Raw genomic sequence first — 20,829 nt, forward strand, 5'->3', positions numbered from 1 at the left:
TGTTAAGGGAACAGTTAAGAAAATATTACATTCATAAAATAAAATATCATGCAGCCATTAAAAAAGATGTTTATGAAGAGCTTTTAACAGAAAATGTGCTTATATGATAGGATTTAGTGAAAAAAGGGAGCCGTTTTTCTATACACTGTATAATTTTTTAGATACTGTGATCTCAACAAGTAAAAACACATGGAAAATATATTAAAATGTTAATACTTATTTCTTAGCAATGAGCTTACAGGAAATCTTTTTTTCCTTTTTACTTTTTCATAGTTTCTAGTTTTTCCAAAATAAGAATGTATTTCTGGGCTTCCCTGGTGGCACAGTGGTTGCGAGTCCGCCTGCTGATGCAGGGCACACGGGTTCGTGCCCGGTCCGGGAAGATCCCACATGCCGCCCAGCGGCTGGGCCCGTGAGCCATGGCCGGCTGAGCCTGCACGTCCGGAGCCTGTGCTCCACAACAGGAGAGGCCACAACAGTGAGAGGCCCGCGTACCACCAAAAAAAAAAAAAGAATGTATTTCTGTTATAGTAATCAGAAAAATGTTTAATAAAAATTAAAATGTGTGTGTTCTTATTCACAATCTCTGGCCAGCTTACTTAGTAATGATGGACTCAGAAACATGCCCTCTGGGACTTCATCTTACACGGCGTGGGACATTGTTTTCTGCTTGCTACTGGGATTCACCAGAACTGATTTCATTTTATGCCTGCACTCACTGCCGAAGAGATCAGTGCCCACCTTTTCATCATCAAGCCCTCTGCGTGAGACTGGAATCCAGCAGCATGACAGTTTCTGAAGTTGGTTTGCTTGGATACACATCCCAATTCCATCATTTTCTACTTAATTGCTCTGTGTCTCCACTGGGATGCAAGAGACCCACCATGGAATATTGCCGTGGGGATTAAATGAGATAATTCACATAGGATGCCTACCTCACAGTGCCTGGCACACTGTCAATCCTTAAGAAATATTAGATAGTTTGCACAAGAGAAATTTGTTTTTCAAGATTGTGACTTCAAAGCATGAAAATAAGCTCTCCTAGTAACACCCAATTCTCTATTAGCTTACCTGCTTTGTTTCCCAACAGTTTGAGGTTCTGTCATGTGGCTTGAGGTTTTCTTCCCTACCCTCTCTGCATTAATTCCACATTGACTCTGCTGCCTTTGAATCCCACATCAGCAGGAAGCCTCAGAGACTACCAAGACTTTAGTGCTGTTGCCCTAGAGCAACTGTCTGTCCTAGGAAAGAAGAAATGAGTTGGAGGAGGTGAAGGTCAGAGGGAGTCCATGAGCAACAGGCCTCCAGAAGATCTGTATACACCCCTGAAACCCCAGAGTTATATGGTCAGAATTCTTCATGCAGAGAAAGAATTCAAGATTTCTCATTGTCCAGAGTAGATCGATTTCATGGCTAAACTCGAAAGAAAGTTTGGAAACAAGATCTTGATTTCCAAGCACTACTCTCCACTGAAAAGGAAACAAGTGCTCATTGAAGGAAAGTCTGCTTCCAGGACTGGGGCAGGAAAAGTAGAAGATGCTCCTAGAATATTCTGTTGTGCCAGAAACCAAGGAAGTACTCAAAGAACAATGTGGACATGTCAAAGGAACACAGAAGCCAACTTCAAGGGGCTCCCACTGGCCAGATCTGGGACAATTCGAGCATCAAAATAAATAATGATAGTAATGAATGATAATCTATTAAATAAAATAAAATTCCAAAAATACATACTGATGGAAGGAAGGAAGGAAAGGAGGAAAAAGAAAAGGCTCTTCCTCATAGAAGGCCAACTAATAAATACGAAGGAATAATAGAGTTAGAAAAGTATCAATGATGCAAAAAACAGTAGGTCATAGTTTGAGGTCATTTATATGATCTCAAAATATCTCCCAACAAATTTCTTATTAATAATAAAGAAAAAAGAGTAAATAAGCTTAGAGTGAAAAAACCTTAACCAAGTTATCAAGGCCATCACTACTAATGAGTCAGTATATACCAAGTTATCAAACTCATTATTAATAATGAGACATCCTGATATGATATGATGGTACTTCTGCCAAATATGCATAACCTGAATATAATCATGAGGAAACATAAACATCAAACAAACCCAAATTGAAGAACACTCTACAAAGTAACTGACCTGTAGTCTCCAAAAATATCAAGGTGAAGAAAGATGAAGAAAGGATAAGGAAGTGATCCAAATTAGAGACAACTAAAGAGACATAACGATTAAATGTAATGTGTGATACTGGATTAGATCCTGGACCTGGAATAATAACTCCAATTTTGAGATACTTTATTTGAATAATTTATGAAATTTGAATATGAATAGTGAATTAGACAACAATAGTATATCAGTGCTAACGTTCCTCATTTTGATAATTCTGCTAGTATAAGAAAATGTCCTTGGCCACAAGAAGTACCCACTGAGGTATTTCAGAGTAAAGGGGCATGATGTCTCCAATTTACTCTCAAAGTTCAGAAAATTTTCTGCAAGTCAAAGTTTTATCAAAATAAAAAAGGTTAAAGTAAAGCAAACCTGGGAGAGTCATGGCACATTAAAGACAAATGAGGTTTATTGAATGCTCTCTGCCTTTCCCAACTCCATGCAGCGTGTACACACACACACACACACACACACACACACACACACACACACACACACACACACACACACACACACGGTAGCTAAATTCCTTGTCCACAGTCTCTGCATGGAAAATTGTGCTGTCCATTTACTTCTCAGTCACTCCAGGACAGGGAAGAAATAAAACCTTATCAATGGAAGAACACTTTCACCTTGAGGTGCTCCTCTCTCCTCTTAGTTACAGAGTGCTTTGAGAAAAAAACTGATCACCTGGGGGCTTAAACACAAGTTAAGCGCTCACATCTCATCCCTTGTCTTAACGAAGGCAGAAAAAGAAAAGAAACTTCGTTGAGAATTTTAAAGTCCTCCCCCAAAAAAGGTAGCCATAGCGGCAAGAAGTGCAGTGCCCAGTTAGAGAGGGCCCGACACAGTAGACTAGGGAGGGGGCAGGGCATGGGGGTGTTAGCAAGGGGTTAGGTGAAAATCCTGCCCAGAGAATTTCAGGAGGGGACTTCGGCTGTGGTGGGGATAGCAGAGTGTAGCAACAGCAGCCCATCTCCCAGCCCCTGTGAGTACAGCCCGGAGATGAGGGGCAGCCAGCAACAAAAACAGGAGACCACACAGTCATCATCCTGAGCTGATGTGTTGTAACCCACATTGGATATGAGATTATTTTGCTCATTGGAAGATAATTCTGTATCAGGAGGATTGGTTTCTGGTACTAAGGAAACCAGAACCTTCCTGCACACTCTTTTTCTGTTTTAATATTGGTAAAAAACACATATAAAATTCACCATTTTCACCATTTTTTTAGGTATACAATTCAGTGACATTAATTACAGTCATACTGGTGTGCAACCATCACCACCATCTCCAGAACATTTTTCATCTTTCAAAACTTAAACTTTTTACCCATTAAATGCTAACTCACAATTCCCTCCCCTAGCCCCTGGCAATCAAGAGTCTACTTTCTATCTTTATGAATTCGTCTACTCTAGGTAACAGATATAAGTGGAATCATACAGCACTTGTCTTTGGGGGACTGGCTTATTTCACTTAGCATAACGTTTTCAGGGTTAATCCATGTTGTAGCATATATCAGAATTTCATTCCTTTTTAAGGCGGAATAATATTCAACGGTACCATATTTTATTCATTCAAATGTTAATGGACATTTGTGTCATTCCCACCTTCTGGCTTTTGTGCATAATGCTGCTATCTCCGTGAGTGTACAAATGTCCATTCAAGGCCTTGCTTTCAGTTCCTCTGATTATATACTCAGAAGTAGAATTGCTAAATTACGTGGTAGTTCTATTTTTAATTTTTTAAGGAAGTTTCATACTGTTTTCCATCATGTCTGCACCATTTTACATTCCTAACAGCAGTGTATAAAGGTTCCATTTTCTCCACATCCTTACTGACACTGGTTTTCTGTGTCTTTTTTCTTTTGATAATAGCCAACCTAATGGGTGTGGGGTGGTATCTCATCATGGTTTTGATGTGCATTCCCCTAATGATCAGTGAAATTGAGTTATCTTCTTGTGTGCTTTCTGGCCATTTGTATATCTTCTTTGGGGAATATTCAAGTCTTTTGTTCTTTGATTTCTTTGGCTGCTCCACACGGCTTGCAGGATCTTAGTTCCCTGACCAGGGATCGAACCCAGGCCCCCAGGAGGAGAAGCATAGAGTCCTAACCACTGGACCTCCAGAGAATTCCCGGGGTTGTTTGTTTTCTTGTTGTTGAGTTGTAGGGGATCTTTATACATTCTGGATATGAACCCCTTATCAGGTATATGATTTGCAAATATTTTCTCTCAGTCTGTGGGTTCTCTTTTCAATCTGTTGATAGAGTCTTTTGACGCACAAAAGTTTTTAATTTTGATGTAGTCTAATTTATTTTTTCTTTATTGCCTATGCTTTTCATGTCATATCCCATATACTCTTAACTTGTATCACAATTCAGAGTCAAATAATGGGCACTTATTTGACTTAATTGCTGACGTTCTTGCCCTGCTACTTACTCTTCAACTACAGGCAATGATATGGAACTCCTCAGCAAGGGCAGGATCTCCACGAAATGGCGGAAAAAGGGTGAGGAATGACCCCACAAATTATCAGTTTTTAAATACAAACGCATCTGGGAAACACAGGCTAAAATTTTTTTAATCAATGATTCACATCCTCGTGAGATCCTGTCATCAACCAATAACCAGCTGCTAAGCTCAGGGACACTCATTCTTATCCTACTCTGGTCTATGCTAGGGAAGGGAAACCCTAAATGCAGCCTGATAGCCTGGTCACATAGAACAGAAAAATAGTTTGAACTCTGTGTTTTAGGCAGCATAAAATTCTGTGATGTGTTGATGAAAAATAAAAAGAAGCAAAGCACAGTCCTTCTGAAGGGCTGGCAGATAACTCTGAGCATCATAATGACATCAAGCTTCAGACAAACTAGACGCATATCTAGCAGTGTTTACAGATAAAATGATGAGCCCTCAACCTCCCCACCTAATGTGCATTTTCTAGCGCCTTCTCCCTGTGTCCAATAATAAAAGCCAAAGCATTATTTCATACATGAGTTACCTCCTCTATAACGCATAGATAATAATAAAAACAAGTGCTTATATGCACTTACTATGTGCTAGATACTGTTTTAATGCACAAATTAACACATTTAACCCTCCCAAACAACTCTATGAGGCAGATACTGTTATTGTCATCCCTATTTCATAGAAGAGAAAACTAAGGCACAGAGAAGGTTTAGTAACCTACCCCAGGTCACAAGGCTCACAAGCAGAGCTAGCATTTGAATGTGAGCTGTCCAGTTCCAGAACAGTGATCTTAATCATGACAATCTACTCTCTGGATTTACAATTACATGTATATTTTTAAATATCTTTATCTATAATCACCAAAAACCCTCTCTTTCAAGACAATTTTAGTAGGTGAAATGGTAAAAAAAATTGGCAGGTCACCTGCCACCCTTTACGGTTTGAGCGCTATGTACCTATCCTTTTAAATTCCAGAACAGAGATTCAAACAGTTGATGTCAGAATGGGCAACATCTCTTCCAGACTAGCTGGGATCTAAACCTTTGGCTCAATGAATAAAGTTTCTATTGTGGAATTTCAGGCAGACTCAAGTATGCAGTAAAATCTAAAGGTGGGGAAGCCTCCAGTCAAGGCAGCTTTGCTGGTTCCCCAAATTGCTCTGGCCAGGCAGCTACCTCTGCTCTGGATGCACTATGCTGACCTCACCTGAGATCTACCACCACGCAAAGCACCCCTTCCAGTTATTTTCATGGGTCTTTTGGTTCTCAATTCCGCCTCAATTCCCTTACCTGTAAAATGGGCTAAAATACCTATATCATAGGATCTTTGTGAGAATTAAATAACACATGTAAAGCTCTCAGAAGGCTGGTATAGGGAAAGTGATAAGCTGTTACTGTATTATCAACCCTACTGAAGATGCGTTTTCTCCCTTGTTTTGCATTTTATGTGATGGTCATTTCCCTCCTGTCGACTGTTCCACCCATCTCATGATACTATCATAGACAACTTTGGTTACTGATTGTTGTGGATTGAATTGTGCCCCCCCAAAAGATATTAAGATATCTAACCCCTAGAACCTGTGGATGTGGACTTATTTGGAAATAGGGTCTTTGCAGATGTAATCAAGTTAAGATTAGGTAACACTGGATGAGGACAGACCCTAATCCAATGTAACTGATATCCTTATGAGAAACACACACACACGCACACGCACACACACTCAGACGACGGAGGCAGAGACTGGAGTGAAGCATCCACAAAGCAAAGAATGCCAAGGACTGCCAGCAGCCAGAAGCTAGGAAGAAGCAAGGAGGGATCCTCCCCGAGAGCCTTCAGAGAGAGTGTGGCCCTGTAGACTCCTTGATTTCAGACGTCTAGCCTCCAGAACTAGGAAAGAACAAATTTCTGATGTTTCAAGCCACTCAGTTTATGGTAATTTGTCACATCAGCCCTAGTAAACTCATACATGGATCTGGACTTTTCACATTCACTCTCTGGGTCTTCCTTCTCTAATTTCCCTCCCCAAACCACGTCTCTTGTAGAATTCCCATTCATGTTTTTTGTGCATGAGCTTCCCCTCATCTATGCCATATCTGAGGAAACGTTTAGTCACAGTGGTATCAGAAACTGCCCTGTTTTAATTTGTTATACACTAATTCTTTCCCTACCACAAAATATGATCATGCAACAAGAGGATATGACACGGAACACTGAATTTCTTTTAGTTAACTCTGTCAGTGTCAGGGAGAAATCTGTTATCACTGGAACCAGACACCAGTCTTGTCCCTTTGGGGTATCGTGAACCCTCATTTGGCTCCGGCCATTCATAACCTTGATGTCCTAATATTCTTTCAACTGGGAGACTGAAAGATGAAATAATCATTTCACCAACTGATTATTCAATTCCATATTCCTAAATCTCATTTTTTCCAGCTTCTGAGTTCAACATTACATTTTACTTCAGCTAAATCACCCCTGTAATAGGCTGAATCTTATTCTGTTGGAGAGTTTGATGACTTCTCCATAGATGGAACATAAAACAGTGTCTAGCATATATACATTTTTACAGTTTAATTCTAGGCTCCCAAAAGATAAATCGTGAACCAAATGGGGAAAGAGACATGAATAAATAATACCAGCTGAACAGACTAAAATATGTAGGAAAAGTTAAGCCCCTCTCAGTAAATGTCAAGTATGAAATTGTTTTATATAATTTTATTCATTGGACCAAACCTACTCCCACAAGATTTCACTTGATTTTCAGAGATTGATACCATTATGTTCTGCATTCCAAGTATGAGATCAAAACATTTCCAGGGCCAGACTACAGTTTCCTGCACTGTGATGTAGAACTAGCTCTAACAATGGAACAGAGTGAGGTCTACGGTTCAGCTAGACGCTACGCAACACTAGTCACTGTGGACCAGTATGTGTGGGTTAATCACTGAGAGAGGACCAGGGCTGCAGAAGGAGTCTCCACTACAGCAGCAGATCAGAACAAGGAAGTTTAGTGCAACAGCAGAGGAATCACTTCTAATTTTCAACGCTACTGCCCCAACTGGGGCTGACTGGAGACAGCACAGCAGCCAAGCTAACCACACATGTAGGCAGATGTGGCAGAGATCGTTCACCAAATCGTTTGTCTTTTCCTCCTAGACACACAGCTAGACTACATATCCCAGCCTCACTGTGATGAGATATGGCCAGGTGACTGAGCTCTGGCCATCAGTATGTGGATCAAAGCGGTATACTCCACCTTCAGGAAAAGGCTGCAAAACCACCCATGCAATCCTTCCTATTCTCTCCTGTCCTTCATCTGCCAGCCAAACTTAGAGAATTCATGGGGAAACTCCAAGGCCCTGGGGCAGAAACCAGCAAACTTTTCTATAAAAGGCCAGAGAGTAAATAGTTTAGGCTTTTGGGGGTGTAGTCTCTGTCAGGACTACTCAACTCTGCCACTGTAGCAGGACAGCAGCCATTAACAATATGTGAATGAATGAATGCCTGTGTTCCAATAATACTTTATTTATACAAACAGGTTGGATTTGGCCCATAGGCCATAGTTTTCCAAACCCTGCCCCAGGAAAACCACTAAGTGGGAAGATCTTGTGTTCCTGAATAACTGTGTGGACTGGGCCATCGCATCCCATGTGTTGACCTCATTGGCTAGGACATGAATAATGGCTTGGCATGGGATTCTGCTCGTGGTAGCCACTCAGGGATCCAGGCCAACAGAGGCATCATCTTATCCGGCACTTTCACAACCACCCTACTGCTGAAAGGGAGTACTTGAAATGGCCCCCTTCTTAAAGCTTCCTCCTATAAGTGGTGTGTGTCATTCACATTCACATTTTATTAACCAAGTCAAGGCATATGACTACTTCTAACTTCCAAAGGAGGCCAAAAAAGGAAAAGATGGAGAGGTGACCCAACCACATGCCCAAGAGGAGGCAAGAATCCAATTATTTGTGAATGGCATTACTGATAGTACAGAATGCTAAACAAAGTTATCAGTCATTCACAACTTAAGGGCAAGAAAAGCTCAATCAGACTGCTAACCTCCTCAGAAGTGAAATGTGATGTTAGAACTCAGGCCTCTATTGATGGAGCAGGCTTGGATCAGATGACTGAGTCAGGGTTGTCAGAAAGCAGCGTTACGACACAGGGTAAATGCAAACTTGGAGGAGCTCTGGATAGGGGAAGAGAAGACTAGGGGATGTAAAGTAGCACCCTACAGTGTTGCTTCCAATCCATCCTGTTCTCTTCCCTTACAGATATGACAGAATTAAACTGGCCCATTTACAAATGATTCTTGCTTAGGTTGAGCCATAAGGGATCACCAATACTTGATCATTTTTTTACCTACAAAAACACCTTCGTATGATCAAACCTAATATATTTTAAATGTCACTAATATACACTTTGAAAACAGAATAGCATAAAACAGTTACATTATGTTCATAGAGTGGGAGGTTTCTATCCAAAAATGTGCTCAGCATATATATGGAATCTAAAAAAAAAAAAAGGGTCTGAAGAACCCAGGGGCAGAACAGGAATAAAGATGCAGACGTACACAATGGACTTGAGGACACGGGGAGTGGGAAGGGTAAGCTGGGATGAAGGGAGAGAGTAGCCTTGACATATGTACACTACCAAATGTAAAACAGATAGCTAGTGGGAAGCAGCCACATAGCACAGGGAAATCAGCTCAGTGCTTTGTGACCACCTAGAGGGGTGGGATAAGGAGGGTGGGAGGGAGACGCAAGAGGGAGGAGATATGGGGATATATGTATATGTATAGCTGATTCACTTTGTTATACAGCAGAAACGAACACACCATTGTAAAGCAATTATACCCCAATAAAGATGTTAAAAACTACAACAAAAATGTGCTCAGAAAATATTCCCTAGACTGTATACCCAGAACTAGTCCTCGGACATACTCATAGAAGGAGCAAGAATGACTACATTCTTGTCTTGACACCTCACTTCTAAACCTAAGGAAGAGAGAACTGATATATTTTGAGCTCCAACTATGTGAAGGGCCTAGAGCCAAGGTCATAGTTGAGCTGAAATGCTGATTAAGTGTCTGGCTAACCCCCAAGCAGCCCTAAGGATCTTTTTGTCTAGAGGAATGGAGCTTGTAGAGGTGGAGAGAAACTGAAATAGATATGGCAACATAGGGTCAGCTCTGAGTCCAGCCTGCGGGACTAGGTCTGAGCCCTACACTAAGAGGCTATAGGCAGAAGCTGGAGGGGCTGTTTCCTTGAGGGTTTTTGTGAGATATAAGACTTAAGTGATGAGTCTTCAGAGCTATCAGGATTTTGTGCCTTCTGGGTAGTGGGAACAGGCAGGAGCACCTGCAGTAGGGGGTCTGTGAGCCAGACAGCAACAAGTAGAGGGCTGTGAGAACCCAGGTGAGATGACGCCCTCAGGAAGCTCAGAGAAGAAAAAAACAGAGGAAGACTGAGAAAAGAGGGGAGGGCTGATGTCCTAGAACTGTGCAGATGGGGGCAACTGGCCATAGAATGTGGGCATTTCTTACAAAGTGTGTTAGTTAGGGTTCTCCAGAGAAACAGAAGCAGTGGGGTGTGCGTGAGTATGTGTGTATGTTTGTGTAAAGAGACTTTATTATAAGGAATTGCCTCATGCAGTTATGGAGGCAAGTTCCAAGATATGTTAAGAGGAGTCAGCAAGCTGGAGACCCAGGAAGGTCATGGTGTAGTTCCAGTCTGAAGACAGGCAGGCTTGAGATGCAGGAAGAGCCAACTTTCAGTTCAAGTCCAAAGGCAGCTAAACACCAATGAATGCCCCAGTTTGGAGGCCGTCAGGCAGGAAGAGTTCTCTATCAAGGGAAGGTCAGCCTTTTTGTTCTATTTAGGCCTTCAACTGATTAGACATGGCCCACCCACATAAAGGAAGGCAATCTACTTTACCCAGACTACAGACTTTTTTTTAACAGCTTTATTGGAGTAAATTACTTTACAATGGTGTGTTGGTTTCTGCTTTATAAAAAAGTGAATCAGCTATACATGTACATATATCCCCATATCCCCTCCCTCTTGAGTCGCCCTCCCACCCTCCCTATCCCACCCCCTAGGTGGTCACAAAGCACGGAGCTGATCTCCCTGTGCTATGTGGCTGCAGTCTACAGATTTAAATGCTAATCTCATCCAGAAATACCCTCGCAGAAACACCCAGAATAATGTTTGACCAAATATCTGGGCACCCTGTGGCCTAATCAAGTTGATATAAAGTAACCTCATTTATTCACACAGTGATGACTTGCCACTTCACAGGATCTTCTCAATACCTTCTGAGTTAAATATACTGAGGCAAGTCAAGAGGTTAAGTGGATTATCTGAGGTCCCAGCTAGTGGAGGAGCCAGGACTTGAACCCATGACTTCATGCATCAGTTGTTTCTAACAGTTTCCAGCATAAAGGATTCTTTTTAATGGCAACAAACTACCATAATTGTATTATCTTGATTCAAGAAAACAAACTATGAAGAAAAAAATTTTAAACAACTGGGGAAAACTGAATATGATCTGGATTTTAGATGATATTAAGAAATTATTGTAAATACTTTTAGGAACAATATGACAAGGTTATGTAAAAATGTCAATCATAGATGGACCATTACATAATGGTATTTTTGTCTGAGATAATACATCATTAATAAAGCTTTCTTAAAAACTGTGAGTTCTCCCAGACAGAACTCCAGTACAGCATACCAAATGGTGTCCATGGCATACCCTTATCAAATATTCAATATTGACCCTGCCTCAATGCATTGACTTCACTCTGAGCCAAGCTCTCCCCACATGATGACAAGATGGCTGCAGAAGCCCTAGCCCTCACATTGTCTCAGCTTTATGGTTAGCAGGGAAGAAAATGTTCAACTTCCTTACAGCATCTGCAAAGCCCTGGGCCTTGCTCTCACTGGACCTAACTAGGTTACTTGCCTTTATCTGAACCAATCAACTATAGCTAGGAGGTTTAACCTTGGAGCTAAAAACATAGAGCCAACCCCATGTCACATGACATAGGCTAATACTGGGGAAGAGGTGTTTGCCCAAAACTTCTGTTAAGTCAGAAGAGATGATGAATAGCCAAAACCACCAATTTTACTGCCCACATCTTCCTAAATAGGATTGACTCTGGGTGTGCTATTCCTTAAGTTTTCAGGTAACAAGGAAAGTTAGCCCTTCGAGGATGGAATGTTTTCTAAAGACATGGAAATCTTATAAGAAATTGGCGCAGGACAGTAGTCCAATCTTATATTCCACTATTCTCTTATTCTAGAGAAATTATTATTTTATAGGCCTGAGACTTTATGTCTTCACTTGTGTTAGGTCCCTCCACTTGAAATGCCCTCCCTCCCACCCTCTCTCATCTTGTAAAACTCCCGCTTATCTCTGATGTCCAGCTCAGGTGCCACTTTCTTCACATAGGTTCCTCTGAGCTCCTCCCCACCTAACCTGATCCAACCTCTTCTGAACCCCTATAACATGGCATACCTCTCTTAAGATACCTCTATTCTTCTCGCGAATTCATGTGATGCAAAGCTAATCGTGTTATCATCTTATTCTCCCTTCCAGATTATAAAACCTGTTTTAATTCATCTTTATATGCCCCAGTACCAACTCGTCAGCACTTAACATTTGCTGAATTCCATTCCACTCAGCTTGCAGACGTTATGTCAATTCTCCTAATGATTCCAACCACCATTAAAATAATTCAAAATGGGGACTGCCCTGGTGGTCCAGTGGTTAAGAATCCACCTTCCAACACTCAAAACACACCATAAAATTCTCCTGCCAGAATCTCCAAATAAATTCTCAGATTATATAAAGTATAAGGGGCAGGATTTGATACTGGCTCCACCACTGATTAGGCAAGTTAAACTAAGTTTCAATCTCCTTGTTTGGAAACGGGGATAATAATGGTATCCACTTTCACAGGCTTGTTGTAAGGGTTAAATGAGTATGTAAATTACTTTGGCATAGTGGTAAATGCTGAGTACTAAATAAATGTTAATCATTATTTTTTAAAAGCTCAAAAAAAAAAAAAAAGAATCCACCTTCCAATGCAGGGACTTGGGTTCTATCCCTGGTAAGGGAACTAAGATCCCACATACCGCAACTAAGACCCCACGCAGCCAAAAATATAAATAAATTAATTTAATTTAATTAAAAAATAAAATAACATGTATTTTAAAAAATAATAATAATTCAAAATGTTCTATCTCTTTACCTGGGTGGTAGGTTCAAGAGCATTAGCATTATTACTTTTATTATTATTATTATTCACCCTTTAATATGTGGGATATATACTATTTTTTTTAAAGCAAACAGGAAAAATAAAGCCTGCATTCTCATGGATTCTCCATCATCTACACATCACTTTCCTACATGTCCTACATGATGAGCTGTTTAAATTGCAGAGGGCTCTAGGTGGACCAGGCCCTGGCTTCAATCCTGCTCTGGATCCCTCATATGCTTCTTAGAGCTCAATCACTGCTGCCTTAAGAAAGCACTAGTTGAAACTTGATGCCTGCAATTCTTAATTACAATTGCATTGCTGGGTTTATGGGCATCTCTGCTCATTTAAACTCAATGCTGACTGACAAATCGTGCTCATCTGCCTATTCTACAGTAATTTAGTCAGGCAACCTGCAGCTTGCACCAGATTGATGAGCAGCTGTTTGATCTGTTTGGGGATGTATTGCTATTTTCTTGGTGTAGGCAGCTTTGTGCCGCTGCTGAATGGACGGATGGTTTCATCTCCTCTAGTGACACTGTGGACATTCTGGATGGCCTCACCTGTAACTCCAAATGCACATTTTAAAAAAAAATCCGTCAGCCTCCGGCCCAGACATATTATCACACAGAACAGCAGGGCAACATGGCTCATGAGACTCAACTCAAACTCACGTTGCTGCTTTTCAGGCCAGTGACAGCTCAGGTTGACACCCAACAGGTGGCTACCCTTAAACGACAACCCCAAACCTACTAAATCCTGACTGTGGTGACTTCTCTCTAAAGAAGTTCATGCTGGTAGCTTTCTCTCTAAAGCCTTTCAGTAGAATAACCCTACTCATAACAGTATGAAATACAATACAAAATAGGATTCTGAGCCACCCACTCTTCCTCTGTCATATCCCACGGCCTTCAGTCTCTTAAGCATGGCAAGTTTCTGAGTTAATTATCTGAATCTCTTCAAGCTGTGAAGAAATCTCCCTCCCCCATGACTCACACTTTATTATTTTTCCAGTTCAGGTTTTTCATGGTCCCTGTGGCCTGAATGCAGAGTGAAGGAACTGTGTCCCTAAGGTATAAGCAACTACTTTATTGAGATATAATTCACATACCATGCAATTCACCCATTTTAAGTGTACAATTTAATGGTTTGGGGTACGTTAAAATATTATGTTTTTAAGTTGTGGTGAAATATATATATATAATGTACAATTTGCCGTTTTAACCATTTTCAAACATACCGTTCAGTGGCATTAAGTACATTTGCAATGTTATGCAACCACCATCACTATTTCCAAAACTTTTTCATCACCCCAACAGAAACTCTCTAACCTTTAAGCAATAACACCCCATACCACTCCCCCCAGCTCCTGGTAACTACTATTCCACTTTCTGTCTCTATGAATTTGCCTCTTCTAGGTGCCTCATATAAGTGGAATCATACAATATTTGTCCTTACATAAATGGCTTATTTCACTTAGCAATGTTTTCAAGGTTTATCCATGTTGTAGCATGTGTCAGAATTTCTAAAGCCGAGTAATATTCCATTGTATATATACCACATTTTATTTACCTATTAATCTGTTGGTGGACATTTGGGTTGTTTCCACTTTTTGGCTATTGTGAATAATGCTGCAATCAACATGAGTGCACAAGTACCTGTTCAAGTCTCTGCTTTTAATTCCTTTGTGTATATACCTAGGATTGGAATTGCCAGGTCATATGGTAATTCTATGTTTAGCTTTTTGAGGAACTGAACTGCCAAACTGTTTTCCGTAGCATCTGCACCATTTTTCATTCTCACTAGCAATGCATGAGGGTTCCAATTTTTCTACTTCCTCACCAACACTTGTTATTTTTCATTTTTTGATTTTATAGCCATCCTTGTAGGTGTGCCCAGCACCATTTTAACCCTTAGAGTCTGGGGTAGCAGTTTTCACAAGTAGTAGTAGAAAGACAGAAGGAGGTTCTCCGGCGTGGGTATGAAAATATACCACCACCCCATAAAGAACTTAATTAGATCAGCATTAATTGCAGATGTTTTCTGGTGGTCTCACTTTATGTCCTGTGACACTGAGGGAAGGCACTGCAGACCCTAAGGTCACACAGATCTGTCCCACTTGCAAACATGCTAATTGGTTCCTATTAAGGGGCAATATCAAGTGAACTGGTGAGTCACCCATGGGTGACAATAAAGCATAGGCACACAACAGTAATATATTTCGTATCCCGTGTGTAAGGAAGTCTCCAGAAGTTGAAGTCAAATATCAGGGGAAAAAAATCCAACCTTTGTAACTCAAGCTAGTAAAAATCAAATATATGCACTTTTTTCCAGACTCCCAAATTGCCTACCAACTCGATATCATAACCAATAAGGTCAATTCCCCTTTCACTGAGAAAATAAAAGCAATTCATGTGAGCTCCTCAAGTCTCTCCTCCCCATCAAAATGTGTCTTTATCTTCATCTACTGTCTCCTTTCCTGTTGTCTCTTCTTCAAGACTATCTCCCCACACTGCCTCCCTCTACCCCAACTCTGTTTTGCTTGAGTCTTTTCTTAAAATGCCCCATCAGCTTTGCTATCCTTTCTCTCTGCTCTTGCCCCTCTGAAGTCAGAAACATTTAAGTTTTCTTAACCTGCTTCTGTCCTCAACCTAGCATCCTGTATCTTCACCACACAAGCTATTGACAAAGTAGTTTAAATTCATCCATTCTAGTTGCTCATCTAATAAGACTCTTAAACTCTCACAGTCCTAGCTGCCCTCCTGAAGTGGTGAACATGGGTGAAAAAGGACTGCCCAGTGTTGCACGACCTCCAGACACCAAGGAAGACCAATGAAGCAGTAAATTCAGAGGGCACAGGCAGAGAGGTGATGGTGGAGTTGGAGGCAAAGATACAACAGAATGGAGAAGGAAATTTGGGCAGGTGTGTAGGAAACAGAACCCGGAGCCTTATTAACAATAGAACCAGGCCCCTTTTCTGGGGCTCCCGTCATCTCACCCATATGTAAAAGAGGGGCTAAGAGAACTGAGCTCATTGGGACAGAGCAGCGAGTTCACTAATGACTTCCTTCTGTTCAAGTCGTTTTAGGGTTGTCAGAGTTAGCAAACAAAATTACAAGATGCCCAGTTCAACGTAATTCCAGATTAACAATTTTCATTTGTTATTCTATTTTGTAAGTATTTTATTCGTAAGTATGCCCAATGCAATACTTGGATGTCCCCAACATAAGTATGTCCTAAATACTGCATGGGACATACTCATACTAAAAATTTTTTCACTGTTTATCTGAAATTCAAATTTAACTGGGCACCCTGTATTTTACCTGGCAATCCTGGTCAAACTTCACCTCCGTGGAGGATTTTGACCAACCTCTTCCTAAATCTCACTCCTCACTTGAGTTTCAGAACACGGTTCCCTCCCAGTTTCTGGCAGTGGCTTCTCTTCCTCAACCTGATCCTTGATTCAGAGATTCCCCAGGGTTTGAGCTGCCAGCCAGTTCCTGCCTCGCTCTGCGTCTCCCCACTAGTTAATCTACTCCCCTTCTATTTCTTCCTCATACTGAATTTATGGCTGATGAGTCCCCAGTGTATGTGCCCAGCCCTCACTCCTCAGAATTCTCTGATTTACTTCCATCTTTCTTTAAACATCCTCACTTAGCGTTTCCATCCCTTATCTCAAACCCAACACGTAAAACTCAACTCAAAAATCGACCTCCAAAACCTGTCCCCAGTTTCTCCATTTAATTAATGGTACCAACAACCTCCTGATCACCCATTCAAGAAATGTCCAACCTCAATTCGATCCTTCCTGTTTTGTTGCTTACATCCAGTCACCGAATCCTTTCCATTCCATCTCCAAAGATGTCATCTCGGTCACCAGGGCCCTACCTTTTGTCATCTCTTGTTGAACAATTGTAACTCTTCTCCCAGATGCCCATCCCTCATCTTCTAGCTCTTTCTTCAAACCACTGCCACACAATATCCAGAAATACTTTCCAATAATATCAATCCACTCCTCAAAGGTCTGTATGGTTTCTACTGCCTAAGAATAAACTTTATTTGGGCCTCACTTCTACTCCCAAAGGAGCATTCTCTCCTGTTCTGAACCAATGTCAAGGGACAGTATGAGAGTCGGCCTTTGCCCAATTACAATACAGACATACCTTTCTTTTTTTTTTTCTGTGACTTGCAGACAATTTGAATATACAGAAGAGCATAAGAATAAAATTAAATCATATTTTTTAAAGAATTAAAAGGATGCTATTGAAAGTTTCAATGATCAGACCCAAATAATTTCTGCAGGCCCATCTCACAGGGTATCCTTCCAAATACCTTCAAAGGAAGCGTAGGGGGTTGGTGCTGCCTCCGAAAGCGAAAGCGAGCAGTGAAGTCAGGACACCTGGGCTCACGTGGGGCCCCCCACATACTGACCGCCATGTGCCCGACCTGCTCCACTGTGGCCACCGTGTTGGCCCAGAGCCTGGAGGATGATGTCACCCACACCCACGGCCCCTCCCCCTCGGCCAGGGACCAATTCTGGGGTAAAAAGCCCGACTCCTTGGCCGCAGTGGGACAACTTCTCCAGAGGACCTGTCCCCAGCCCTCCCCCCTCCGCAGGCCAGGACTGGGTTGGCCTGAGACCACACTTTGCTCAACTCCTTCCCTCCCTCGCCTGCCGCCCTCTCTCCCCTCGGTTTTCCTAAACAACTTCTCCAGAGGACCTGTCCCCAGCCCTCCCCCCTCCGCAGGCCAGGACTGGGTTGACCTGAGACCACACTTTGCTCAACTCCTTCCCTCCCTCCCCTGCCGCCCTCTCTCCCCTCGGTTTTCCTAAAGAGCCCGCTATAAACCACGCGTACCTGAAGCCCCGCTCATCCCCGGGCCTTGCATCAGGTTTGTTGGCGCTGGAACCTATTCCCGTCATCCCTGAAGCGTTAATGGTGACGTCTCCCAGGGTTGTGGAGGGGCGCGGCGGCGGGAACCGACAGGCACCCACTGAACGTGGCTGGAACCTGAACCTTAGCCCCCTAAAGAAGGCAGTCTCGGGGCAGAGAGCGAACTATGACCGTGGCGACTGCTCCGGTGGAGGTAAGAATGCGGCGCTTGGCCTGGAAGGATGCGGAGCGACTCAGACAGCCCGGTCCACTCTGCCTGGCCTCAGCGACTCCACTTAAAACCACGGGTTAAATCCACTTCACCTGCCTTCACTAATCAAGGTCATTTAAGGCTTGCACGTCCTCCAAGAGGCAGGGAGCCTAAACAATAGGTTGTTTGCCCGAGTTGTTTTCTAGAAACTTGGAGTCAGCTGCGCTTAATTCAAGCTGAGCGGGTTGACTGGAGAGGCCCGCCCCTCCAACTGGGCATGCGCGAGTGTCCGCTGGGTGACCTTTGGACCCTGCCGAAGCCCGTGGCCTCCTGAGCCTGCGCAGAAGGAAGGTTACCGCGCTTTTTTTCCAATCGCTCCTCCTACGCTCCTCGCGCCTCAGAACGCCCTGTTGCTTTACTGGTGACTTCTTATAAGCACTCCTGCCCCTTGCCTTGGGGGAGGCAGATTTAAGCTTTTTCTGCTTTCTTGCTTGGCTGCCTTGCGGATAAACCCTGTCTTTGCTGCAAACCTCGGCACCTCAGTCAGTCGTGTGGGCTGCCTTTCGGGCGAGAGGAACCTCATTGGGTAACACATCATTATTCTACCCTTATTGTTGCCTGTGAACGTGTCTCTCCTGATGCGCTTGTAAATTATTTCTAGTTATTCCTATGTAACACCCGCCCCCCCCGCAAAGAGACTAGGACTGCTTGGCACCCCATGGTTGGGCAATAAGCGCTGATTCAATGACTGAAATCATCTGGTGAGGGAAACGATGGCCGAGTTTCCACGTGCATCCTCATGCAAGAGGAGGTTGGGGAACAGCCTGATAAAAGGGGCACAGTGCAAAGAAGGTGGGTGCGATCCTGAGGGCCCGGAGGAAAGAGACGGGGAATGGCTCACAGAAGGCTCCGGAATGTATTTTCCCACTTGTTTCGTGGTATAATATATTAACTGTTCTCTGGCCCTGTGTGTGCAGCTGTTAACTGATGGGTCCACCCAGTCTTTGTCTGCTTTATATTTTGGTCCTCAAGCACGGAGGGTTCTGCTCGCTTAGAATTCAAAGTCCTGTTTCAATGTGCAAGTAGGTAAAAGGTCTTCTTACAGATCAACTAAGAGCATTTCCTCTTTCCTTCCCATGTCTTCCATCCCCAAGTATACAATACAATGCAAGAAACAGCCATGATAGTCATAAAGTCAAACATCACCAGATGGTTTTCCGGTCCTGGCTATCTAAATACCATGTCATCTGTGTTACATAATTCTTCCAGAAAGCACGCTGCTTTAATTGTGAAACAGATCATGACAGATTGCTCGGTTTTTTGACGTCATTTTCTTCGGTGTTTTCTCCACTCTGAGTGCAGGGAAACTAATTATGTCCAGGTGGGGTCCAGGTGTAAGATTGCGAGCTAACTCCAGAGGGCCTGCTTGTATCTAAAACGGTTTCATTGGCGTGTTGGAGCTTTGAAAACTTGCTGTCTTGGCTCTTTTTAATAAGTGCTCACTTCTGTCTAAATATTCCCCCATCCCAGTGCTGACTAATGACTAATTGAAGTTCTGCAGGAATGGGACGGGCTCTGGGAAGAGAGTGTTCTCAGGTTCCATGGCAGATCGTGGGTTGCACCATTTCTTATAGTTTCTCCGGAAACCTATCTTTACAGCATATGGGCTCACTTGTTAAATTGTCATCGTCATAGACAGTGCTGAGATGATGTAGCTTCACTTCACATTTAGAATAGAAAATTACACTTGTTAAGAAGATAGATTCTGATATCAAAAGTAACTGGAGGGCTTCCCTTGTGGCGCAGTGGTTGAGAGTCTGCCTGCCGATGCAGGGGACAGGGGTTCGTGCCCCGGTCCGGGAGGATCCCACATGCCGCGGAGCGGCTGGGCCCATGAGCCATGGCCGCTGAGCCTGCGCATCCGGAGCCTGTGCTGCGCAACGGGACAGGCCACAACAGTGAGAGGCCCGCATACCGCAAAAACAAACAAACAAAACAAAACAAAAAGTAACTGGAATTCTGAAGATGGATGGTGGTGATGTTTGTGCAACAATGTGAATGTACTTAATGTCATGAAACTATAGACTGAACATAAAATGTACCATTTTAACTATTTTTATGTATATTTTACCATAATGAAGAAAAAGTAATAGGTTCTGTTTTAACCTCAGGAGGTGGGGTCAGTAGAAATTAGAGTAATATGCCAACTTCGAAGCAGTCATATTTACAGAATCCTTCCATTCTATTAGTTACTTCAGAGACTGTCACCTTACACTGGCACAGAATTTCTTTTTCGTTGGCAAAGCACTTTTATATGCCCTATCCTGGTGGACCTTTCTGTGTGTACAAAACAAGTGGGTTTATCAGCATATTGCAAATGAGCAGTGTTGCAGTTATCTTTGCTGAATACCAAACTACTCCAAAACCTAGTGGCTTAAAAAGAACACTCACCTATTTTACTCACCAGTCTGCAATTATGGGCAGTGCTTGGCAGGGATGGCCATCTCTGCTCCATGCAGCATTAGTTGGGGTGACTCAGTAAGGACTCCCAAGGATCCACTCCCAAGAATGTTTGTCTCACATGGCTGGCAAGTTGAGGCTGGCATGTCAGCCAAGAGTTCTTGTAACGTGGGCCCCTCCACATGGCTACTTGGGCTTCCTACAGCATGGTGGCTAGGTTTCAAGAGTGGGTGTTCCAAAAAACAGGACTCTCCCGTCTCTCCAGGCTTGGGTCCACAAACTGACACATCATCACTTGAGCTGTATCTATTGGTCAAAGCCATCACAGAGCCCACCAGTATTCAAGGGAAGCAAACATGGAGCCAGACTCTTAAAGGGAA

At 42.7% G+C, this 20,829-nt stretch overlaps 1 protein-coding gene across 1 annotated transcript in view; it reads right to left on the minus strand.

Moving 5' to 3' along the window:
• The window catches only part of LOC307197462 (uncharacterized protein), a 520,611-nt gene extending 502,049 nt beyond the window's left edge, over positions 1-18,562 (minus strand). Inside the window, exon 1 of the mRNA XM_079943364.1 lies at positions 17,764-18,562. Within this exon, the coding sequence (XP_079799490.1) occupies positions 17,764-17,794 (31 nt within the window). The 5' untranslated portion in view covers positions 17,795-18,562. The remainder of the gene's footprint in view (positions 1-17,763) is intronic.
• Positions 18,563-20,829: the final 2,267 nt, after the last annotated feature.

The sequence above is a fragment of the Stenella coeruleoalba genome, assembly GCF_951394435.1.
Source record: "Stenella coeruleoalba genome assembly, chromosome: 14".
Classification (NCBI taxonomy): domain Eukaryota; kingdom Metazoa; phylum Chordata; class Mammalia; order Artiodactyla; family Delphinidae; genus Stenella; species Stenella coeruleoalba.